General features: G+C 42.5%; 1 protein-coding gene and 1 long non-coding RNA gene across 3 annotated transcripts in view; both read left to right on the plus strand.

The window, feature by feature from the left end:
• TTC23L (tetratricopeptide repeat domain 23 like) overlaps positions 1 to 26,504 on the plus strand; it is a 50,317-nt gene that overhangs the window by 14,946 nt on the left and 8,867 nt on the right. The window contains 5 exon segments of the mRNA XM_021076626.1: positions 3,803 to 3,959; positions 5,294 to 5,419; positions 8,585 to 8,762; positions 11,305 to 11,413; positions 22,411 to 22,538. Of these exon segments, the coding sequence (XP_020932285.1) occupies positions 3,803 to 3,959; positions 5,294 to 5,419; positions 8,585 to 8,762; positions 11,305 to 11,413; positions 22,411 to 22,538 (698 nt within the window).
• LOC110257218 lies at positions 14,436 to 21,185 on the plus strand. Of its 2 annotated transcripts, none has more exons than XR_002339526.1 (3): positions 14,436 to 15,748; positions 16,483 to 16,595; positions 21,114 to 21,185. It is a non-coding gene; the product is annotated as an uncharacterized LOC110257218 (long non-coding RNA). The 2 variants fall into 2 exon arrangements; XR_002339525.1 differs by lacking the exon at positions 21,114 to 21,185 and adding an exon at positions 19,443 to 20,735.

Raw genomic sequence — 26,504 nt, forward strand, 5'->3', positions numbered from 1 at the left:
TTAATTAATTAATCCTTCCAACAACCCTACAAGGTGGAAGGTATTTTCATTGCCATTTTATAGGTAAATATACCAAAGCCTAGAGAAATTAAATAACTCAAGTAGTAAGTGTCTAAGCCAATTCCGTACCTGGAAGTCTGGCTCTAGACCTGTTCTCTTAAACACTGTGCCATGAGAACTTCTTAAATCTAGGTGATGATCAGAGGTGACATCAGTAGCCTCCAAAAACTGAGTAGCTCTGAGCAGAGTCTCTGAGTCAGAGTAACAAACATCAGTGGTGGAATCTCATCCCAAAGTAAAGTAAAATGATTGACAAATTTGGTGGACAATCTCTGGACCCCTTTTCCAGTTCCAGTATGTCCTTGTGGTTTCTGAATCTCAAGTTCCAAAAGTGCTGCCACCCTGATTTAACTTTTTTTTTTTTTTTTTGGCTTCACCTGTGGCATATGGAAGTTCCTGGACCAGGGATCGAACCCCATGCCACAACAGCAAGCCAAATCACTGTAGTGACAACTCTGGATCCTTAACCCGCTGAGCCACAAGAGAACTCCCTGATCTTTACTTTTATGGTTGCTGCATTGTTGGTGCCAGGAGAAGTCCTTGGCTGGGGAGGCATGTAAAGGAAAATGACTGGGTCTCCAGCAGATGTTGGGATCGGGGAGGTAGAACTTGAAAGTATTATACGTATTCACAGAAATAGAAAAAATGGAGTTCCTCTTGTGGCTCAGTGGGTTAAGAACCTGACTAGTCCATGAGAATGTGGGTTTGATCCCTGGCCTTGCTCAGAAGGTTAAGGATCCAGCATTGCCACAAGCTGCAGCATAGGTCACAGATGTGGCTCAGATCTTGGCATAGCGGCTATGTTGTAGGCCAGCAGCTGCAGCTCCAATTCAACCCCTAGCCTGGAAACTTCCATATGCAGCAGGTGCGGCCCTAAGAAAAAGAAAAAAAGTAGGAAAAAAACTTTAAAAAAAAAGAAGGGAGTTTTGATTCCCCCACACACACTCTATGGCATCATAGAGTTACTTTGGAGACCAGAGTGGATTCTGGGAAGGGTACAGAAGTTATTTTTCTTTAGGGCTGACTTTACTTACTTATTTATTTATTTGTATTTTGGGCTGTGCCCATGACATACAAAAGTTCCTGGGCTGGGATCAGACCTGTGCCACAGCAGTGACAATGCCAGATCCTTAACCTGCTGAGCCATGAGGGAACTCCTGAATGGGCTATTTAAAATCAAGATCCTTGTTCCATTTTCTTAAGCCCCATTGGTCACCGGTCCGCTTTGTCATCAGAAGGATCACAATGTGGGCAGGGAGGGGGAGCATGGAGGAGTGAGAGAGGGAACTGTATGATTAATTAGCTGCTGCCTTTAGAGGAAAACTTCCTCTTGAGGATATCACAACCTGCACTGGGCCCCTGCACTGAGTGTGGGGTGAGGGGGCAGACTGGCAAAGCTTCAGAACAACGTTCAGATTTGTTTCTCATTCAGGAGCCCAGAAGCAGTGTTTTGCTGATATGGGGGTGGTTTTCAGTAGCTTATCCACTTTCATCTTTTTCCTTCCTATAAACCCAGGGAAGCATCTCAGTGTGGTTCCTTCACTCCTCATTGACACACACCCAAGGGCCCAGCTGGTTGTGGAAAACAGCCTATTGATAAAAAGACTCTCAGTTTTGTTACTTACTGTCTTGGTCTGATGTCCCTGCAGGTTTTCTGTTGGTGCTACTATCTCAAGACCTATAAAGACTCCTTATTACCTCACAGATCAAGTCTGGCTTCCTCATCTTGGCATCTGAGACTCCATTTTCCATATTCGATTCACACCTTAGGTGTCTTTCCATTTAAACCTCCCTTCAGTCACACTGGTCTTTTTACAACCTTCCCTAACCCTCCAGTATCTCCCAGCCTCGCCCTACCATGTACTTGGGTGTGCGCACACATGCTTGTTCCGTCTTTAGGGCCTCAGGCTGTTCACTCCAGTTCTCATTCTTCTCCATCCGTCAGAGATGGAGATGGAGATTCTGCTCTTCAGGAAGGAGATGAGTCCCACTTCCTGTATAAAGACTCGGTGTCTCTCCAGGTGTGGTCCTCGGATGGCCTACATCCGTATCACCTAGGATAGTTGTTATAAATCTGAATCCTTGGCTCTCACCTTAGTGACCTGTGACCCATAACTGCTGGAGGCCCAGGAATCTGCATTTTAGCAGGGCACTTATGATGCACCGTGCAGTTTGAGGAGCCCTGTCCTCTGGTAACGTGAGAGTGCATGCTTCCCTTCAGTTGAGATCCACAGAACAGGCATCTCTGAGAGTCCCACAGAGACTTCTTGGCTTCTGGGTCACTTAAGGACTCTCCCAGAGAAACTGTGTTCTCATTTTTGCTACTCCCCAAGAAGGACCTGCCCATCTGGAGCATATGAGGGCTACAGGCCTCGAATGCAGCCCTTTCCAGTCGCTTCTGTGGCCGCTGACTGCCCGCATACTGTGAAAGCGGGTCCCGAGGGCCAGGGGAGAGCCACCTGAGGGCTGGGGCGTGAGGGCAGCTGGGGCCCACTTGCAGGGGTGACTGTGTTTCCCAGACCCTAGAGGCTGCAGAGCGGAGAGCTGCCTGGGAACGCAGGCGTGGCGGTCCTCCGTGTGGTGAGGGGCACTCCGAGGACCCTGTCTTCTCGGCTGGCCTCTTCTCCAGGGCTTTCCCCGTCCCCATCAGGGATCGCTAGACATGAGCCAGGCGGAAAGAGGAGAGTGAACGGAATGCGCCCAAGTTTCCCTCTGTTAACTGGACAAATAGCAGTTCAAGTAAGTGCCCAGCCTTTAGTTAGAAAATGGGGGGAAACATGCCCCATGTTCTGTCTAGAGGGGGTTCGCATTCCCTTTGTCTTCTTAGGGACCTCACTGCAATTAGAAATTAGATCCTGCATCTGTATGTGTGTGCGCGTGCATGTGACCAGCAGCTTCATCTTGGATTGAAAAAATCCCCACATGGAAGTAACTGTATTCATAAGTCCTTTCTTTATAGACTGCCTTTTCCAGGAAGCTCGAAGCATAGCACTCTGTGGCATACACTAGTTCTTCCTGGACTACCTCCATGTGCTTGTTAAAGGGGCAGCTTCCGTAATTTTGTTGTCATTCTACATTGGAGGATGGAGCTTTGTGGGTTGAAAAGGTCACGGGCAGGAGCAGAACTGCGGATGGACACACAGCTTCTACTCCTGTCTCCATCAGTGATTTCCAAATACAGCCCATAGCCGGATACCAGGATGGCTGCATAAGAAGCACAATTCAAGATAGAGGACCAGGAGTTCCCATCATGGCACAGTGGTTAATGAATCTGACTAGGAACCATGAGGTTGCAGGTTCAATCCCTGGCCTCGCTCAGTGGGTTAAGGATCCGGCATTGCCATGAGCTGTGGTGTAGGTTGCAGATGTGGCTCGGATCTGGTGTTGCTGTGGCTCTGGTGTAGGCTGGTGGCTACAGCTCAGATTGGACTCCTAGCCTGGGAACCTCCATATGCCGCGGGTGTGGCCCTAGAAAAGACCAAAAAAAAAAAAAAAGGACAAAATACAGAGGCCTGGACCCCATTCCTCTAGAGGTTCCAAGTCAGTAGGTCTGGGGTAGGGCTCAGGAACCTATGTTCTTTACAAGCATTTCAGATCACTCTAATGCACTGCCAATGTGGGGAACCCACACTAAAGACCATGTGAACCCCACCCTGCCCACCTAGCCCCTCAGGACTGTCTTTGACTGAAACATGCCTTTTTAATGTTTTTCTTCTTGCCATCCACCCTCAAACATCCCCAGGCCTCCCAGCTCAGGCCAAGAAACATGCTGAGTCCGCCAAGAACACACTGCTGACCTGGAAGGGAAACACGGCCTTGGACAAGGAAAAGGAGGAAATTCTGGAAGCGCTGGTCATGCTCTACTACACTCTGGGGGTGGCCTGGCTCCTGCAGCGCCAATATCCTTTCCTTCCCAGAGGGGTCTGGTGATCGGGACCAGGGGCCACTCATGCCACGTGGGTCACCTCACCCAGGGTGGGAGATGAAACCAGGGCTGGGAGCTCCATTCCAACATCCGGGCCCTCTCTGAGCCTCTGCTCTCCATCTAGAAAGGTACAAATGTTTCTCTCTGTTCATATGAGCTCTGAGTGGAGCCACGGGAAGCTTCTCACAAGGGATATGTCCCTGGCCAGCTGAAGGGTTTTGGAGTCTGTCCTGCTCTTCACTGCCCCCCCCAGACAGTATGAGCAATGGGGACCCGGGTGGTAGTGTTGGTGGTGGTGTAGAAAGACAGAGAATGGATGGCAACTTAAAGCACTGTTTGTCAGACGAGGCTGCACATTGCAACTCCCTGGGGAGCTTTAAGAATTACTGCTATTTGGGTCGCACCCTAGAGAATCTGATTTAGTAGGTCTGGAGTGCATCTGTTCATGGTGACTTTTAGAAGTTCCAGGTGATTGTAACATAGAGTCTAAACCTTCTGATTTAATGTACTCTTGATCATTGCAGTTTTTCGGAAATGCTCTTGAGAACACTGCCTGTGAAGCTGGAGGCCAAGCAAAATAGACAAAATAAATGGTTCTCCATATTTCCAGGGGGGCCTGTCCTCAGAAAGCTTGTCATTCTGACAGCCTTTTGGTACTATCTCCATTTGAAAGTTGTTCAGGGTATTTCATCTTTATGAATAATCTTAAACCCTCTTTGAGCCCCTGTGTCCCCAGTCTTCCCTCTCCACGTTTTTGGTCCTGATGCTTACCTTGCAAAATCTGATACGCTTCCTTATCCTCTTGTGCCCTTAGCAGAAGGCTCGTGAAAATGTGGAAATAGAAGGATATTTGGGAATTAAGGGGATTTTCTTTCCTGCTATTTGCCTCGCGCCAAAAACCTGCTTTGCTTGGACTTTCTAAATGACCCAGAAAGTCCCTTTCAAGAGAATTAGTTCCTCTCTTTTACCACTCATAGAATTCATTGGGAAGAATGAATGACTGTTGTCACGCAGTAGATGCCTCCAAGGAAATCTAGTGTCATTTACAGTTTCCGTTCACTCCAAACGCACACCACCCATCCTAGCCCTGGATTCGGGTAACACCAGAGGACACCCAGGGCCCCACTCCTTTTCTAAAGAATGCTCCCTTCTCGATAGTGTGTACAGCTGGAAAACAGAGGACATAGGAGAATGCCTATTTTCAAATACTGTTTCATTTTCCTCAGGGGTCCTTTTGTTTGCTTACCAACTGCTGCTCCTGGCCACTGGGGGAATTTGTGTACCTGGCATTTTCCTTGACTGTTTCACTGGCAGAGAGGCTTATTTCAACCTGCAGCAGTCAGAGAGAAACATGAAGGAGCTGAAAGAATCGTATAAGGGAGGTGTCGGTGGGTTACAGGTCTCAGAGAAAGACCTAACAGTTGCTTTGGGCAGGTAAGATCTGGGCTTAGAGAAGCTTGAGCTTTGATGAATAAGGCCTTGAATTACGTGATTGTTCTGTATTCTCGATATAAGAAGAGATAAATGTTCAGAGCAAAAGAATCAGAGACTCAAATCATAGTAAAAGAATTTCATAGTTACCAAAGGCAGACAATGTGGTCTAAACTTTATCCTCTCGGCCACCGCTGAAGTAGCTGGTACAATTATTACCTCATTAGAACGAGGACAAGGAAACTGAGCTGAGGTTAAATCAACCATCCAAGGTGACAAGCTTTAAGTGCTAGATCTGAACTTGATCTGAATTTACGGACTCTCAGCCCTTCCTTGTGCTACCTCTCATACTTATTTGAAAATTCCATTTTTTTTCCCTGACTTGCCACCTACTTTTGTCATTAAGTAGGACAACTTAAAAGATGAGGAAGGAACACTTAATGAAGAGGATTTCTTGGAGTTATGCATGGCGTGTGCATTTTTAAGGAAAGTTATGTTCCATATGGAAACAAACTGCATGGAATTTGTTCAAGCCAAAAAGAGACTTAACTCTTTTACAGCTGAGTTAGGGATCCCCTGAGAATCAGAATATGTAAATATGAATGTGGGCCCATCAGATTATCAGAAGAAAAAAAGAATAATAAAAAGTTGACTGTTCCCTAGATTTTTTTCAGATAGGCTCACGTTCTTGAAAGCAATCTGTTTCCAAAATTGTAAGCCCTTGGCATGGTAGGGCAGATGATGGAGCGGTAAGTAAATGAAATACATGAGTCATGCCTGCCTCTTCTAAACAACCATGAATCTAGAAGTCAAATGGGAAACAGCAGGGAGATGTCCAAATGTCCAGAGCTAAATCAGACTTTCAACTTAAGTCCACAGGGTCGTAAATGAGTGTTCAGTGAATATCTACTGCTGTCGCATGGGGCAATGACTAAGGTTTTTGTGCTTATGTGAAAGATGGCCTTGTTCCTCTTTCAGAATAAAGTTGAACGTGCACATTTCATCATCCACTGGACCCTGTTAAGTATCTTTTTTGTGCATGCACTGTTCTAAGTGTTGGAATGTTTACAAGCATAACTATATCCTAGACATTGTTCTAAGGGCTCTACACAATTTATTTTCCTCAGTCTTCTATCACAAGCCTATGAGGCATATGTATTTTTTCTTTTTTTTCCTTCCTTCTTTTCTTTTCCTTCCTTCCTTCCTTCTGCCCTCCCGCCCTCTCTCTTGCTCTCTTGTCTTTTTAGGGCCACGCCTGCAGCATATAGAGGTTCCCAGCCTAAGGGTCAAATCAGAGCTGTAGTCGCCGGCCTATACCACAGCCCCAGCAATGCCAGATCTGAGCCTCATATGCAACCTACGTCACAGCTTTCAGCAGTGCTGAGCCACGATGGGAACTCCAGGGTTTTTTGTTTTTTTGGTTTTTCTTTTTTCTTTTTAGGGCTGCACCCAGGGCATACGGGGGTTCCCAGGCTAGGGGTGTAATCTAATAGAAGTGTTGCCGCTGGCCTATACCACAGCCATAGCAAACGCCAGATCCGAGCCATGTCTGCGACCTACACCACAGCTCACAGCAATGTAGGATCCTTAAGCCACTGAGCGAGGCCAGGGATGGAACCTGAAACCTCATGGTTCCTAGTCGGATTCGCTTCCCCTGTGCCATGACGGGAACTCCCAGATATTTTTATTTTTGACAGGTAAGAAAATTAAGCCAGGGAAAAATTAAGTAACTCAAGGTGACAAAACTAAGGGGTGGGAGAGCCAGCACTGGGTCATCTGAGTCCAGAGCTCACCTTCTCTGCAACACTGGGCTCCATCTGATACTGACCCAATAGCCGTAGGGAAAATCCTTCTTCCGACTGGAAAGGTGGGGAAACGAGGCCAGATTGTTCAGGCCAGACGTCTTGGCTAATATCTCCCTACGAGTTCCTGATGAAAGGCAATTTCATTCTATAACTTTTGCTCTTATGGTCAAGGGATATAATGGTCTGATTGATCAAAAAAATACTTTTGTGTAAAGAATTATCAGATAACTGGCCTCATATATTCTTTGGACTGAAAACCCTAATCTTTAGAGGACGGATAAAACTTCCAGGTTAAAATAAATTGTAACTATTGCAGAATGCCTGATCTAAAGTAATTTTATACATGTGCATATTTTTAATTCAATTTGGGAATATAAAGATGGGGGCAAGGGGTGAGGGGGAAGAAATATTGATTGTGTATCCACTATATGTTAGGTGATTTTACATATAATTTTCAATATTCACATCAGTCTTGAAATTTAGGTATTATTTGGGGGGGGGGCATCCTTTTTTCTTTTCGGTCTTTTTAGTGCTGAACCTGCAGCATATGGAAGTTCCCAGGCTAGGGGTCAAATTGGAGCTGCAGCTGCTGGCCTACGCCACAGCCACAGCAACATAGGATCTGAGTCACTTCTGTGACCTACACCACAGCTCATGGCTACACCAGATCCTTAACTCAGTGAGTGAGCCCAAGGATCCAACCTGCATCCTCATACATATAGTCAGGTTCGTTTCTGCTGAGCCACAACAGGAGCTCCAAATTTAGGTATTTTTAATCTCATTTTATTTGGAAGGAAATGTGGGCTCCCGGAGTTTGCCCATAAAGCTCACAACTGTGAGAACCAGCTTTGAACTACCCATGTTCTTCTCCTTGTGTCTTGCTATTTCTGGAAAGATAAATCTTAAATTCTATCTGATTATCATTAAAAATTACATTATCCATTTTGTTTTGAAAATTTGAAAATATATGAAGAGAAAAAGTCAATTGTAATATCACTGCCCAAACATAACTGCTATGAACATTTTAGTTCTTTATATATATGTGTGTGTGTGTATGTGTGTGTGTGTGTATATGTATATACATAGTACATATACACACACACATATGTATATGGCAGGATCATAAAAATGTTTTAAGTACAGTTTTAGAACTTTTTAAAACAGTACGTTTTTGTCAGTGGAATCTGGGGGGTAAAATACAGGCTCATAGGACTTTGTTTACAGCAGGGCTGGGCTTTGAATCAACCACTCAGATGATTGGCCTATGAGGGCCAAATTGTTTAGTTCTTAGAATCAGTTCCTTTTGTGTCTACAAAGCAAGTGGCCTCTCTGTGACTTTCCATCTGTTTCCCTTTTCTTATAGAGCCTCCTTGGCCAACGGCTGGTTAAACCTAGCTCTGACATACTTTGAAAAGGCAATTGGCAACGTTATTGCTGCTAAGGGGGATAGGACGTCAGATCTGGTCAGTCTTTATGAGGAAATTGCCCAGATCGAGCAGCTGAGGCGGAACCATGACCAGGCCATCCAGTACTTGCAGCGGGTAGGTGGTTGGTTGGATGGAGCCTGGCCCGGTTCCCAGGCTTGGGCTTCTCAGAACAGGGGATGGGATGGATTTTCCTCCAGATTGCACAAGAGACCTTCCTCAACCTAAATGACCTGGACAGAGAACACCTCCTCTGTGGGCCCCTCTGCTGCAGGGCCTGATTTAAGGCAGCTTTTCCCTCCCCATCCCTCCCTCTCACCTCTGTGCCAGAAGAGGTAGCCAGGGGGTCTCCCTCAGGGAACAGAGTCCTGGGGGCAAGTGAACTGAAGTCCCAGCAAACACAAAGGGCTTTTTCAATGAAAATCTATGATATTTTGATGTAAAATGCTGTCATTTGTCCTTTAAACTAGTCTAGCTGGTTGTATCTCCAGTTCTAAGGTTAAACTAACAAAAGGGTGTTTTACTTGGAGCTAATTTGACAAATTCCAAGGGGAAAACAAAATAAAACATATAAAGGAATGCTGAGTCTATCTAATGAAAACAGTGTAGAGCGCTTTGTGTATCCTGTACTTCCTTGAAACTGTTAGAAACTGCTGATTAAATTCACCTTTTCCGTCCTCACATGAGAACCGTTCTTAAGATTCAGGTGTCTCCCACGGCGAAAACCAGATCAGAATACTGGATTTCCTCTGTCACCGAAAAGGCACAGTGCCATCCAACAGTATCTGTGTATGTAGACAGTCTGATACTGAAGAAGAATCTGGAAGTTCCCAGTAGAGCGATGTTAGGAAAGGCTGCCCTGAAGGCAGAGTCCACTGCCTGCAGGGAAAGCCAGTCTGGTTTTTGTGTCCAGGATTCTCTTAAAGCAGCGGTCATACCAGCATGGATAAAACAATAAATAGTGTTTCCCAACAACAGAAATAATGGTTCAGATTTATAGAATGCTTTCATTATGTGCCCTTGAGGATATATTAATTCATTTAATCCATGCAAAAATCCTATGAAGTAGGCACCATTATTTTTTTAAATATTATTTTAAGGATGAAGAAACTGAAGCAGAACGAATTATAGCTCAAGTGGTATAGCAAACAGGTGGGGGGGCAGGATTTTTTTTTTCCCTGTCCTTTTAGGGCCACACCCACGGCATACGGGAAGTTCCCAGGCTAGGGATCCAATCTGAGCTACAGCTGCTGGCCTACACCACAGTCACAGCAATGCCAGATCTGAACCGCATCTGTGACCTGCACCACAGCTCAAGGTAATGCCGGATCCTTAACCCATTGAATGAGGCCAAGGATTGAACCTGCGACCTCATGGGTGCTAGTCAGATTCATTTCTGCTGAGCCACGAGGGGAACTTCATGGAACTTGAACTCAGAAAATTTGACCCCCAGAGCTTGACTCATAACAACTCTGCACTGTGTCTTAGCTCCAAAGCATCTGATAATCTTGGGAGCTCCTTGAAACACCTCATGGTGTTTGGCCTGTGAAATAGGAAGTACAGGTGGCTCTTTTCTTGGTGGTGGGTATGGGCTGGATGCTTTCTCCTTTCTCTTCCCAAAGAGCAATAATAATAGTAATAAAATCTATACCTCTTTAGTGCTTGCTAAATGCCAAGTGATGTTCTAAACACTTTACATATATACATTTAATCTTTACAACAACTCTTTGTAACAAATACTATTTTCGTCACCCCTGTTTTACATGCAAAGAAAATAGTGGCTTCCCTTACATCACAGTAAATGGCTGAGCTAGGATGGGAACCCAGGCAGTATGGTTCTAGGATACACGCTTTACCAGACTTTCTGTTTTTGTTTTTGACTGCACCCACAGCATGCGGAGGTCTCCAGAGCCAGGGACGGAACTTGCACCACAGCAGTGACTCGAGCCACAGCAGTGACAACTCCAGATTCCTTAACCGCTAGGCCACCAGGGAACTTCCTTACTAGACTCTTTTTGATACTGAAACTTTGAGAGGCTGAACTAAAGTTAGGATTTTATTTTTGCTATGAAACCCAACAAAAATAATAATAGCTAACATTTGGAGGTCCCACTGTAGCTCAGTGGGTTAAGAACCCAACTAGTATCTGTGAGTGTGAGGGTTCAATCCCTGGCCTTTCTCAGTGTGTTAAGAATCTGGCGTTGCTGTGAGCTGCGGTGTAGGTCACAGATGAGGCTCGGATCCTGTATTGCTGCAGCTGTGGTATAGAATGGCAGCTGCTCTGATTTAACCCCTAGTCTGGGAAATTCCATATGCTGCAGGTGTAGCCCTAAGAAGAAAAAAAATAATAGCTAACATTTACTGAGCACTTACCATGTGATGGGCGCTATGTCTAGTGCTTTGCATGTGCCATCTCAATCTTTGCCAAACCCTAATCAATGGAAGCTATGTATTCCTTCTACATGTGAAGGTGAAATGACTTGCTCAAGACTCATAGCTTGGGAAGTAGTAAAGTTGAGACTCAGAGTTGTCTCTCATCCATCTCCATGTTTAGATATATATCAGCTCTCAATCAACCAGCAATTCTGTGGGAGCTACTATACAATCCACAAACATTGTCATTTGGGTACTTACCTTGTCGTGATTTTCTCTGTTCCAGGCCCATTCTATCTGCGTTTCTTTGTTTACTGAAGTCAGCCCCCAAGCTGCGCGGGCAAGCACCTTACTAGCCAAGGCTTACGCCATGTCTGGAGAAGCCCAACACAGGGGTAGGTAGAAGAGGTGGCCTTGCAGATGCCACGATTTCCCTCCTGGTCGCAGGAGGGAAGCACATTGGCGAAGGGTCTATTTAACAATGTGGATAGATTTCAACTGGCTCTTTCTGCCTGTGATGAAAAGATAAGGCTGGACACCATTTTGCACAAAATCATTTACCCAAGAATTTAGACACAGTAATAGCTCCCCAAATTAGTTGGAACATCAAAACCAGTAATATCATCTGATGTTTATTGTCTTTATTCCTTTAGCATCTGAGCAAAACTCACCTGCCCAAAGAGTAGGGATTATATAGGCACTTTTGTATTTTCCCATGTTAGTAAATAAACTTTTTGTTTAGTTTTTAGAAGTTATTTGGATATTTTGAATATTATTTTCTTTAGCATGAATGTTCACTGAAGATTCTTATCCTGTGTTTTCTAATTATATCGCTCCTTTAAAAAAAGTTCCTTGTGTACACTCACTGCATTTGTACTCCATCTATATGAGTTTTTAAAAACAGTCTTCATGGTTATTAAGGAATTTAATCTATTTGTGAATGTGTAAAAGTTGTTTTTAGTGAGAAAAAGTTTATGATTATAGAGTTGGGAGATTTCAAGGTCACTTTATTATTTTCTTGCATACTCATTTTTAGCTTTTAAGAAAATCTGGGAGTTCATGCTATGGCATAGTAGTTTAAGAACCTGACTTCAGCAGCTTGGGCAGCTGTGGCAGCTCAGGTTTAATCCCTGGCTCAGCACAGGGGGTTAAAGGATCTGGTGTTGCTGCAACTGCGGCCTAGGTTGCAGCTGTGGCTCAGTTTTAATCCCTGGCCTGGGAACTTCCATGTGTTGCAAATATGGCCATAAAATTAAAAAAAAAAAAAAAAAAGAGTTCCTGTTGTGGCTCAGCAGAAACAAATCTGACTAGCATCCATGAGGATACAGGTTCAATCCCTGACCTCACTCAGTGGGTTAAGGATCTGGAGTTGCTATGGCTGTGGTGTAGGCCAGTGGCTACAGCTCTGATTCAACCCCTAGCCTGGGAGCCCCCATATGCTGTGAGTGCAGTCCTAAAAGGCCAAAAAAAAAAAAAAGAAAGGAAGAAAGAAACTCTGGATCTTTACCTCATAGCACCCACTAAATTCCAGATGGATTAATGTTTTTGACATTAAAAATAAAAAATATAAATTAACCAGAATAAAATACAGTATTGGAATAAAATGTACTAAAATTAAAAATTGGAAGAAAGAAGAACTCTGAGCACACAAGGATATACCAGAAGAGACTGATAGGTTTAATTATAAAAATCTAAAATTTATTCATGTCATGAAATGCTAGAAATAAAATAAAAAACAAACTCAACCAATGTGAGAAGATAACCTGAATAGGCCCTAATTATTTAAAAAAAATTATAATTAACTTTCTGAGAAAGAAATCTCTAAGCCCAGATGATTTCACTGGGTAATTCTGCTTAACATTTAAAGAAGGAATAACACCCATCCTACATAATCTTTTCCAGAAAATTGAAGAGGAGAGATTACTTCACAACCCATCTTTTGAGGCTAGCATCACCCTGATACCAAAATCAGGCAAGGGTGTTAGAAGAAAAAATAAAACCAAAACAAAAAACTATAAGTCAATACCTTTCCGGCACATGGATATAAAAAGTCTTCAACAAAATACATAGCAATATATAAAAAAAGAATAACACGCCATGATCAAGTGAGGTTTTTTTCCCTTGAGAATGTCAGGCTGGTTCAAACCTGAATTTGTGTGTTTTACCCTATTAACAACCCAAAGACAAAAAAGCACCATAATCTTATCAGTTGATGCAGAAGAAGCATGTGATAAAATTCACCATCCTTTTATGATGGAAGGAGAACTTTCTCAGTCTGATAAGAGGCATGTACAACATCCTACAGCTAACATCATGTTTAATGACAAAAGACTGAATACTTTCCTCTGAAGATCAACAACAAGGGAAAGCTGTCACTTACTCCTCTTAGTCAGCATAGTACCAGAAGCCTTAGTGCAATGGGCAAGAAAAAGACACATAGCTTAGAAGAAAGCTATATGTATCTCTTGGTACATAATACAACTGGCCAAGGAACATACCATTCCAAGGAATCTATAAAACTCCTAGAACTAGTAAGTGAGTTTAAGCTTATCAAGATCAACACACAAAAGCCAGTCAATGGTTCTATATTAGCACTGTACAACTGGAAACGAAGGTTTTGTTTTTTTGTTTTTGTTTTTTTTAATATCACTTATAATAGCCCTCTTCTCCCAAAGGAAATACTTAGGTATAACTCTAACAAGAGATGCACAGGGTCTGTGTGCTGAAACCTACAAAATCCTGATCAAAGATGTCAGAGATGACCTAAATAGGTGGAGATAGACTGTGCTCGTGGATTGGGGGATTCAGTATAGTAAATATGTCAGTTCTTCCCAAATTCCTCTATGGGTTTAACTCAATTACAGTCAGAATCCCAGCAGGAATTTTATAAATAGAGACAAGCTGACTCTGAAATTTATGTGGAAAAGCAAAGAAACTAAGAAGCCAAGACAATTTTTAAAAACTTGGAAGAATCATACTTCTTGATTTTAAGATTTCCTATAAGGCAACAGTTATCGAGTGAGTATTACTGGTGAAGGGACAGACAAAGATCAGAATCATTGGATCACAAGGGGAGTTCAGAAATAGATCTAATTAATGGCCAATTAATTTTTGACACGGGTACAAAAGCAATTCAGTGTGTAAATGATAGTCTTCTCAACAAATAGTATCAGAATAATTGGTATCCATATGCTTGAAAACCCCTAAAACACTCTTATATTGTATATAAACATTAACTCAAAATGATTTGGTGTCCTAGGAGTTCCCATTGTGGCTTAGCAGTAACAAACCAACTAGTATCCATGAGGACATAGGTTCTGTCCCTGGTTCTGCTCAGTGGGTTAAGGATCCAGCATTGCTGTGAGCTGTGGTGTAGGTTGCAGTTGTGGCTGGGATCCTGCATTGCTGTGGCTGTGGTGTAGGTCAGCAGCTGTAGCTCCAATTCGACCCCTAGTTTGGGAACTGCCATGTGCTGCATGTGTGGCCCTAAAAAAAGACAGAAAAAAATCAGTATCCTAAATGTAAGAGCTAAAATTTACTCTACAATAGTCAAGAAATAATATACAACAACAGAGATACCAATATTCTCCTATCAAATTTTCAATATTTTTTAAAAAGAGAACATTTAGGATTGATGAGAGCAGTTTGATTACAAACTCCCTGAAGGGCAGTTTGGCAGGATGTCACACATCTTAAAACTATGTGTATTTTAGACCTACAATGAGATCAAGTTTTCATTCATCCTATGTGAAAATTTTAAAAATTGGAAAATATCTAGTATTTGTCAGATGGTGGGTAAACAGATTGCTCATTCATAGCTGGTGGGAGTGATAGTGTAAATCAATATGAAATTCTGGGGCCAATTTGACAATATCTAGTAAAATTGAAAAGGAAACATGTATAAGGAAGTTCACTGGCATTATTTGTAATCATGAAAAATTAGGAAACAACTCTTATCAATAAATAGAAGGAAAATTTGGTATATTAACTAGATAGAATTCTGTAGTGTTTAAACGGGCTAGATTTTATAAACAAAAGAGAAGGTGAATTTTTTTTGGTTGCACTCCCAGCATGCAGAAGTTCTTGGGCCAGGGATCGAACCTGCACCACAGCAGTAACCCAAGCCACAGCAGTGACAATGCCAGAATCTTAGCTACTAGGGCACCAGGAAACTCTGAGAGAAGGTTAATTTTTAAAAACAGCATTAAGGAAAAAAATAACTTGCATTTTTAGGGCACAGAAAATACTATTGTTTTATGGTTAGATATATGTAAACATGAAAAGTGAACTGCAAAATAAGTAAAACTGCCTCAGAATGTGCATCGAAATGTAAACAGAAGCAGAGACTTCTGGCTATGGTTTTGTGAAGAGGTCTGTGTATTCTCTTAACACCCACAGCGCACACACGCGCGAACACACACACACACACACACACACACACACACACACTGTATAACATGATTAAAAACAACCACCACCACCACCATTTCAGGGCACTGGAACTAGAAAAGCAAACAACACATTGCAAAAACTGTTTGAGCTTTAGGCGATAAGAGTGTCTTCCTGTCCCTCTTGCCTGGGGTGCTCTCATCCATCCACGGCCCCAGCTCAGTCCATGAGAAGAGCAATTTTATCAGCATGGGGCTCGCCAAGAGATCCAGCAGCTTTGCTGGCCGAAGAGACTGCTGATTCACTTTAGTGCAAGGGGGAAACACCTATGGATATATCAGGTAAAAGTGGTTAACTTAGTGGGAAACGAATTGGGGAAAGCCTGATATTTGTTAGCTTGAAGTTGCTGTACTGGTTGGTGTCAGTTGCAGGCCAGTCAGAAATTTTAACCAGAAGAACCTGGGAATGAGAGATCCATAGAAGGGCTAGATAAGCTCCCCAATGTCCCTGACCCACTGAAAACTACATATACATGCAGGGGACTCTGGAAAGTCCAGGGGAAATTAAGAACCAAAGGAGACTTGAAATGTGGTAGAGCTTTAAATGCACCCCCCAGTCAACACACAGATAACTCACAAAGCCAGAGTCTGGAGCTACTTGAGCACAACCTCTTCCCAAGTCAGTGGGTCAACACTAAGCTATGCAGACACAGGGTCACCCCTGGGACTCCAGACTAGAAAGAAAAATACACATTAAAACCTGAGCAAAGACTTTCAATTTCTCGTCCAGTATGTAGGAGCTTGGACAAACTGAAAAATCAACAACTCTTCTTAGATCTTTCGGAGAAGGGAGATCACAGAGCAAGCTGATGCCCCTGAAATTAGACAGGCAAATGCAGAGGATCCCAATTTACCAGAACAGATACATATCTTCATAGGGATGAGGACTGGGGTAGGAAAACCGGAACTGCAACTGATAAACTTCTGGAAGCTCAGTGTGGGCAAGTCTGAGAGTTAAAAATTCCAAGGGTATTCAGTCATAGGGGAGCCCCCACACTTTTGTGTTTTATCTCCAGGAGTTTGACCACATTCTCAAAGTGAATATTGCAGAAAAATCCCCCGTTGCTTCCAGAAGGGAGTGAGGAGGAGTAACCATTTGAAAATATACCAGAGCGTTCTGCTTAACAAGGTTTGTCTTCAAGAGAAACTACTTTTACCAGATCCTAACTATTGGGTTTTTTGTTGTTGTTGTTTGTTTGTTTTTTTCTTTTGGAGCCTAACCAGTCTGGGGACATGGAATTGCCCAGCTCCAGTCTCCTCCATCCTATGTACCTGCGGGATGGGGAGACTGTGAAGTTCACAGTCCAGAGGCGTGGGCTCACCAAAAGACTGGGACCCCATGAGAGGACTCTAAAGAGTTTCCCTTCCCGCAACCCCTTACTACTACATTACTAAAGGCCTTTTTAGAGCCTTTTATCTAATACATCATGACCAGCTAGCAAGAAAAAATTACAAGGCATACTGAAAGGCTAAAACCCAATTTGAAGAGACAGAGCAAGCATTAGAACCATACACAGATATGGCAGGTATGCTGGCATTATCAGACTGGGAATTTAAAACAACTATGTGATGTCCAAGGGCAGAAGGTGGATTTCCTAGCTCAAGAAGACAGAGAATTCACTCTTCCTCTGCCTTGGTGGTTGTTCCTGTTTTATTTGGTCCTCAAAAGACTGGATGACACCCTCCCACATTGGTGAGGGTAGACCTTTACAGAGTCGACTGATCTGGCTGCTAAGCTCTCTTGAAGACACCCTCACAGACACACTCAGAAATAATTTTTTTTTTTTTGGTCTTTTGTCTTTTTAGGCCTGCACCCATGGCGTATGGAGGTTCCCAGCCTAGGGGTCTAATTGGAGCTGTTGCTGCCGGCCTACGCCAGAGCCACAGCAATGCCAGATCTGAGCCGTGTCTGCGACCTACACCACAGCTCATGGCAACGCTGGATCCTTAACCCACTGATCGAGGCCAGAGATCGAACCCGCAACCTCATGGTTCCTAGTCGGATTCGTTTCCGCTGCACCACGACAGGAACCCCAGAAATAATGTTTTCCTAGCTATTTGGGCATCCCTTAGCCCAGTCAAGTTGACACAAAAGTAACCGCTCTTTTTCAACTTGATATGTGTGCATAGTAAACATAACCCCCAAATAAAGACAATGACAGAGTCATAATTCCAGCTGACATGATACAGCTATCTGAGATACAATTGCAAACACCCTAACCCCTTCCTCAGAAGAAGAGGTAAAGTTCTTTTAGGATGTTTACTTGTCTTCTGGTATCCCATAACTTGAAAGTATGATGTAAAATCAATGATACTTAAATACTGGTATAAAGATAATACATCTTATATAACGTAAGAGAATAAAAGAGGGAAGAAAACAAGGATATTTGCTTAATATGTGTATATATATATACACACACAAATGTATCCACAGCAAAATAAGGAGGAAATACCCATTACAATTACAGTCCTCATTTCTGTAACTGTTATGTGGTCATATGTGGTATTTATAACTACCTTTTTCTACCATTCATTGTATATTCCTTTTGTCTTTAGCAAGCACCTCAGCTGGTAATAGTTCTTTACCTGGTGAGGTGACTCAAACCTTCATTCCTGAAGGTTCTGGGTCTTTACTAATCTGGCCGGGATTGGGATGTTGTAGTTTCCCATTGACCTTAATCACAAGGCATAGCGATACTATAAGAAGCCCTAAGGGATCTCCTGTATTCCAGTCTCCATTGTGGAGAGGTACTTTGATTTCCCCTTAGTGGTCCGGATCAGTCACCCCAGTGAGCACAATAACTCCTTTCCTTGTCTATTGATTCAAAGGCATGAGGAACCCAAAGTGGTCGGGTGTTGGTCTTAACTTCCAGTTCAGTGGAATCATTGCTGTTTTTCCTGGTGGAAGCATTTTCTCCTCTGGAACTAAGACCTCTAGGCCAGCAGAGCATAAAGTTATGGGAACAGAAAGACTTTTGCTAGTGGGTCATGAGTACTAGTGAGAGATGCTACTCACATTTCTACCCTTGATTCCTAGACCTGTGAAAACTCCCTATTAGAGAAATAACACCATATGCTGGATCTGATTCAGAGAATATACAGCTTTCTGGAGAGGCTTGACCCAGCCTTGCAAATTATTGCCACCTAGCTGACACTGTAACTGAGTCTTCAAAAGGCATTCCACTATTCTATCAAGCCAGCGGCTTGAGGGTGGTGGTATCCATCCTAAAGTGGTGAATTCCTTGAGCAGGGGTGCATTGCCACCCTTCCTGTGCCGTGAAGTGAATTCCTTGATCCGAAGAAATATTGTGTAGAATACCATGATGGGGAAAAGGCAGTTCTGTAAGTTCACAGATGGTAGTTTTGGCAGAAGCATTGCATGCAGGAAATGCAAGTCTGCATCCAGAGTGGCTATTATTGCAGCTATCTGCCCCTTCCATGATGGAAGTAGTTTAATAACCAATCTGTTACCAGGTAGATGGCTGATAATCTGGGGAAAGGTGCCATAGTGGGAGCTCAGTGTTGGTCTCTCTGCTGGCAGATTGGGCATTCAGTGGTGGCCATAACCAGGTTGGCCTTGGTCAGTGAAAGTCCATGTTGGTACCAAAGTCTGTATTAGTCAGTGTTCTTGAGAGAAATATAACAGTGTATGTAGATAGAGATACGTAAAAGGAGCTAAATTGGCTCAATTGTGGTTATGGAAGATGAAAAATACCATAATCTGCCAACTGCAAGCTAAAGAACCAGGAGCACTGGTGGCAAAATTTAGTCTGAGTCTGAAGGTTGAGAACCAGGGGGAGCAGATAGTGTAAATCCCAGTATTAGGCCAAAGGCCTGAGAACTGGGGCATGTGGTGGTGGTGGGGGAACTGGCATAAGTCTTGGGGTCCAAAGGCTCAAAGGGCAAGAGTAGATGGATTTCTCAGCTCAAGAGGAGAAAATTCACTCTTCCTTTGCCCTTTTCTGATTCTGTTCAGGCCCCCAATGGATTGGATGATTCCTACCTCTTTTGGTAAGAGTAAATCTTCTTTACTCAGTATAAATTTAAATGCTAATATCTTCCAGAAGTACCACCACAGACACACCATAAATTCTACTTTTCTCTTTTATTTTCCCTTTTTGGCTGCCTGGTAGCATATAGCATTCTCAGGCCAGAGGTGTCAGATCTGAGCCGCAGTCATGACCTAAGCTGCAGCTGCGGCAACGCTGGATCCTTAACCCACTGTGCTGGCTGGGAATTGAACCTGCATCCCAGTGCTCCCAAGAAGCCACTGATCCCCTTGCATCGCAGCAGGAACTCCCAGAAATTATGCTCTACCAGCTTATCTGGTATCCCTTAGCCCAGTAAAGTTGACACATAAAATTAACCATCAAAAGTATGTATTTTGGTGGCAGGGTTATATTGGAAATCTCTGTTATCTTTCATTCAATTTTGCTGTGACTGTAAAACTGCTCTAAAAAGTTATTAATCAAAAGCAAAAATGAAAAACCAAACATACAAATAACACCAGAGCAAAGACATTAGCCTCCAAACTCCATGCGGAAGACAGATTTTGTAGTTTACTTAAAAAAAAAAACAAAACCCCACAAAGATGTATCAGAATCTGTTATTGCTCCTATATATTATCTAAAATGTACAGTTGTCAACAAAAAAGAAACAAGAGTACAAAGATATAGGAATCTGTGACTCAAACAAAAAAAGATCATCAATAAAAATGGACTCTGAGTGGGCCAGATGTTGGATTTAGCAAAGATGTCAAAGCACCTGTCATAAATATGTTCAGAGAATTAAAGGAAGGTGTTTGAAGAATTAAAAGAAATTGCTATGAAAATTACTTAGTAAATAGGAAATCAATAGAGAAATATAAAACTACTTTTAAAAAACCAGCTAAAATGGAAATTCTGGAGTTTTAAGATATGGTAACTGAATGAAAAATGTGTTAATGGTCTCACCATCAGATCTGAGATGGCAGAAAAAGGTAGAGATCGCTCAAAGGTAAGTCACTAGAGAAGGTCCAATCCAAAGAACAGAGATAGGAGATACTGAAAAGAAATGAACAGAGTATAAGATGTCTCTGGGAACACAGCAGATGTCTCAACACTCATGTAATGGGAGCTCCATAAGGAGAGGTGAAAGAATGAGCCAAAAAATCATCTAAAGAAATAATGGCCCCAGAGTTCCCAAATTTGTTTTGTTTTGTTTTTTTGTCTTGTTGCCTTTTCTAGGGCGGCACCCTCGGCATATGGAGGTTCCCAGGCTAGGGGTCGAATCAGAGCTGTAGTTGCCGGCCTACGCCAGAGCCATGGCAACACAGGATCCGAGCCGTGTCTTCAACCTACACCACAGCTCATAGCAACACCGGATCCTTAACCCACTGAACAAGGCCAGGGATTGAACCCGCAACCTCATGGTTCCTGGTTGGATTTGTTAGCTTCTGAGCCATGATGGGAACTCCAAGAGTTCCCAAATTTGGTAAAAATGTTATCCGCAGATCCAAAAGTCTCAATGCCAAGTAGGGTAAGCACAAAGAAAACCACAACTAGACACATAGTCAAATTGCTGAATGGCGGAGAAAATCTTAAAAGCAGCAGTGGAAAAACAACTCTGTACAGGGGAACAATTTGATTAATGGTTGATTTTTCATTAGATAAATGGAGGCCAGAAGGCAGTGGAATAACATGTTCAAAATACTGTAGTAAAATTCAGCCAAGAATTGTACATTCAAGAAAACTGTCCTTCAAAAATTAAGGTAAGATAAAAACATTTCCTGATAAATAAACACAGGATTTGTTGGTAGCGGTCTCGCCCTAAAATGCTAAAGGAAGCCCTTTGGCTGAAAGAAAATGACAGCTGATGGTAACTCAAATTCACAGAAAGGAATGAAGAGACTTGGAACTGATAAGTATGTAGATAATTATTATAGGTTATATACACAAACACAAATTTTCATCAACTTGTGAATGTGTAAACAAAACATTATATATGCTACTCATCAATAAAAAGGAGTGAAGTACTAATTCATGCAATAACATGGGTGAACCTAAAAAACAGCATGCTAAGTGAAAGATTCTAGCCTGAAAAGACTACATATTGTATGGATCCATTTATGTGACATTTCTAGAAAATGCAAATGCATGGAGATGGAAAGTAGGTCAGTGATTGCTTGAGACTGGGGCTGAGAGCCAGAATTGACTGCAGCCAGCCCTAAAGAGCTATTTTGGGGAGTGATGGACGTGCTTTAAAACTGGATTTTGATCACGATTACAAAACTTTATAAACTGACTATAACTTTATCAGATGGTATAATTACAATTTGAGAGTGTATGGTACACAAATTGTACCATAATACAGTGGTAAAAAAAGATGTTAACATTGCTTTTCCTAAGTGATGTGTATGGAGATAATTTTTATTTTCTTCTTGTTTCTCTGCATTTTCTAGACTGATTACATAAACATCTATTATGTTTGGAATAAAAGATAACATTAAGAGTAAAGTTTTAAACAATAACAACTGTGTATTTAAAGTTCTTTTAAAACCAAAACTCATCCTCTCTCTCTCTCTCTCTCCACACACGTGTACACTGAATAGAAACCCCAGTAAACAGCAATCTCCATCAGACTTTAATTTAGCTAAAAACATGGTCTTGCATTGTACTTGGGAGTGTAATGTGGTGGTTATTTGGGGACTTAGGATAAGACTCTTCAGACATAAGCTTTCTTTTCCTACAGAAAATCCATGCATTTCATGAAGAGAATAAAAATCAGGTCATCATCTGATGCCATCAAATTATATCTCAGACTTTTTGAGGTTTTTATGAGTCCTTGAAAGAGGACGGGCATAGGCTTTAAGCATGAAAATGTCTGATTAATTGAGCCAAAGCTGAAATTAGATACTTGTAAAGGCTAGCAGCTTGCCTTAGATAATTGTTTTTCTTTTTTTGCAGATGCTGTTGAAATATATTTTTTAAAAAGTATCACTGCATATCAAACACCATTGGGCCCAGAGGATTATGAAACACTGAACACCATTGAAGAATTTTGCAAATGGCTTATCCAAAATGGGGAAAAACTGGTAAATATCATCAGCTCATAAATGTAATTGCTAGATTTTTTATTGAATAGGAACAGCCTTTTTCATCTTATAATTCTGAAACTGGAGTGCAGAGAAGGCTCAGGTTAAGCCAGAAATAAAAATAGGACTGGTGCAGCTTTCAATATTAGTTGTAAAAATTATTTTGCTGGAGTTCCTGCCATGGCTCAGTGATAAACAAACCCGACTAGTATCCTTGAGGACACGGGTTCAATCCTTTGCCTCGCTCAGTGGGTTAAGGATCCGGCATTGTCGTGAGCTGTGGTGTAGGTTGCAGATACAGTTCGGATCCCTCCTTGCTGTGGCTGTGGTATAGGCCAGCAGCTATATTTCTGATTTGACCCTTAGTCTGGGAATCTCCATATGCTGCAGGTATAGCCCTAAAAAGACAAAAGTAAAAAAAAAAAATTATTATTTTTTTTGTATCTAGAAACATGACGTTCTTCAAATCCAGGTCATGTATGACCTCTGGTCCTGTACATTTAATATTTCAAGTCAAAATTGGCTTTCACCTTTGGATATAACTGATAGTTTCTTTTTTCTCTTGATTCCTTGTTTCCTTCTCAGTTTCTGGTCTTCAGCTCTTTATTAGCTAAACTTTTGCTTTCACACAAAAGTCATAGAACATGCTTTTGATTGCTGGCTTTTTTACTTGGAAGTCTTTTGAGTCTAAGCTCTTACTCAAAAACTTTGGACCTGAACTTTATGTGTTGAGTCAGCATGAAGGCAATGAAGACCTTTATTCATCATGAGATCCCACATGACTCTGATCTGACCAACTTTATTCTTCCTCAGGCTTGTGAGAAACAGACAGGAACCTAGCATGGTCTCATTGGTCATGTGAAAGCCATTTAAGAGTAGGGCTCTAGACACATAATAAGTAAGAATTTTTTTTTCGAGGAATGAAGAAAAAACTTTTCTACATTTGAACATTTTTATAAATGATGATATTTTCTTTCATCCTATTTTAATTGCCACTTGTAAAGGCAGAAAAACCTTATAGTGGTTTGCAACATTTTTTTTTCTTTTTTTTTTTTTTTTTTTGGTCTTTTTGCTATTTCTTGGGCCACTCCTGTGGCATATGGAGGTTCCCAGGATAGGGGTCGAATTGGAGCTGCAGCCACCAGCCTGCGCCAGAGCCACAACAACGCTGGATCTGAGCCGCGTCTGCAACCTACACCACAGCTCACGGCAACGCCGGATCGTTAACCCACTAGCAAGGGCAGGGATCGAACCGAAACCTCATGGTTCCTAGTCGGATTCGTTAACCACTGCGCCACAACGGAACTCCCTGCAACATTTTTTATAGTGGTTGTGATATTTTCTGTTGGTTCAGAAGATTAAGTTGAGATAGCAAAGCCAAAGATTGATCTAATATTTTAATTTCCAAGATGTAAAAGTTCTTGGCCAGCATCTCATGGCTTATCCTTGTTATGCTCTGATACAATGAACATCATGACTTTGTGATAAGACACCAGTAGCAATGCCTAAGAGCTCTCTGCTTCTAACCAAGTGAACCAAGCTCCTAAGCAGAGATGCAAAGGCACCTGAGTGCCAGGTGGCTCTGCATCTCAACCACAGGCAGGACTGTGGACAGGTCACCTTTGCTCCTAGAAAACAAGCTCCATGAGGGCAAGGGTTTCTGCCTGTTTTATTCACAGCAGTGTCCCTAGTGCCTAAAGCAGTAACTGGTACATAGTAGGTGCTTAGTAACTGCTGAATTACTTTGCTGAATTTTATTTTATTTTTTTTTATTATTATTATTATTTTTTGTCTTTTTGCCATTTCTTGGGCCGCTCCAGTGGCATATGGAGGTTCCCAGGTTAGGGGTCCAATTGGAGCTGTAGCTGCCGACCTACACCACAGCCACAGCAACGCGGGATCCAAGCCACGTCTGCAACCTACATCACAGCTCACGGCAATGCCGGATCGTTAACCCACTGAGCAAGGCCAGGGACCGAACCCACAACCTCATGGTTCCTAGTCGGATTCGTTAACCACTGCGCCACGACGGGAACTCCTATTTTATTTTATTTTATTTTTTTTTATTTTATTTTTTTTTGTCTTTTGTCTTTTTTGTTGTTGTTGTTATTGTTGCTATTTCTTGGGCCGCTCCCGCGGCATATGGAGGTTCCCAGGCTAGGGGTCGAATCGGAGCTGTAGCCACTGGCCTACGCCAGAGCCACAGCAACGCGGGATCCGAGCCGCGTCTGCGACCTACACCACAGCTCACGGCAACGCCGGATCGTTAACCCACTGAGCAAGGGCAGGGACCGAACCCGCAACCTCATGGTTCCTAGTCGGATTCGTTAACCACTGCGCCACGACGGGAACTCCCTATTTTATTATTATTATTATTTTTTTTTTTTGTCTTTTTGCCTTTTCCAGAGCCACTCCCGGGCATATGGAGGTTCCCAGGCTAGGGGCCTAATCTGAGCTGTAGCCACCGGCCTACACCAGAGCCACAGCAGTGCAGGGTCTGAGCCACATCTGCCACCTACACCACAGCTCATGGCAACGCCGGATCCTTAACCCACTGAGCAAGGCCAGGGACCAAACCTATAACCTCATGGTTCCTAGTTGGATTCGTTAACCACTGCGCTACAACAGGAACTCCCGTCAGCTGCATTTCTATATACTAACAATGAACAATCTGAAAAGGAAATTAAGAAAACACTCCCATTGAATTTCCCATTGTGGCTCATCAGGTTAAGAACCTAACTAGTATCTATGAGGATGTGGGCCTTGTTCAGTGGGTTAAGGATCCGCCATTGCTGAAAGCTACAGTGTAGGTTGCGGATGAAGTTCAGATCTGGCATTGCTGTGGCTCTGGTGTAGGCCTACAGTTGCAGTTCTGATTTGACTCCCCCCTGCCCCCAGCCCAGGAACTTCCATATGCCATGGGTGCAGACCTAAAAAGCCAAAAAAAAGAAAAGAAAAAGAAAACACTCCCGTGTATAACAGCATCAGAAAGAATGAAATATTTAGCAATAAACCTAACCAAGGAGGTGAAAAACTTGTACACTGAAAAAATAGGAAAATAATCTATTTACATGCATGTTTTCCTATTCTGAAAAATGCAAATATAATATAGAGCCTTGAAATTCCTAAATTATTGGCAGTGTTTCCTAGAAAGCAACAATTGACATCCTTTTTATGTTTATTCTGACAGGCTACGTATGAAGGATTTTGATTACATGTTCAAACTCAGTTCCAAAGAAATGTTCTGTTTATAAATGTCAACATAGTTAATACAGGTGAAGGGTGATGTGCCATTCTTGAGGATGCCAGCAATAACTATACCTCTTCACTCTCTCTAAAGAAATCACATTGGGAAATCCAATGAGTATAAGCAATGTTGTTCTATGAATAACTTCCAAGATATACTTAACTTTTCTCTAAATCATATATGCTGGAGAGTAAGTAGTTAAGAGTGAGAGCTGAGCTGAAAGACAACCAGCTTGGACTTAAAAAAAAAAAAAAAAAAAAAAAATCCAGGAGTTCCTGTTGTGGTGCAGCGGAAATGAACCCAACTAGGACCCATGAGGTCTCGGGTTCAATCCCTGGCCTTGCTCAATGGGTTAAGGATCCAGCATTGCCATGAGCTGTGGTGTAGGTCGCAGACATAGCTCAGATCCCATGTTGCTGTGGCTCTGGCGTAGGCCAGCAGCAACAGCTCCCGATTTGACCCCTAGCCTGGGAACCTCCGCATGCTGCGAGTGTGGCCCTAAAAAAAAAATCCAATATAGGGGAGTTCCCTGGTGGTCTAGTGGTTAGGACTCAGCACTTTCACCACTGTGGTCCAGACTCAATACCTGGTCTGGAAACTGAGATCCCACAGCAGGCCACTGCAAGCAGAGGCCGAAAACAAAAAAGTGCTAATATTCCGAAAGAAAGGGAAGGAGAACTGCTCCAGACTAAAGAAGACTAAAGAGGGAGTTCTCATGT

The sequence above is a fragment of the Sus scrofa genome, chromosome 16 (genome assembly GCF_000003025.6).
Source record: "Sus scrofa isolate TJ Tabasco breed Duroc chromosome 16, Sscrofa11.1, whole genome shotgun sequence".
NCBI lineage: Eukaryota > Metazoa > Chordata > Mammalia > Artiodactyla > Suidae > Sus > Sus scrofa.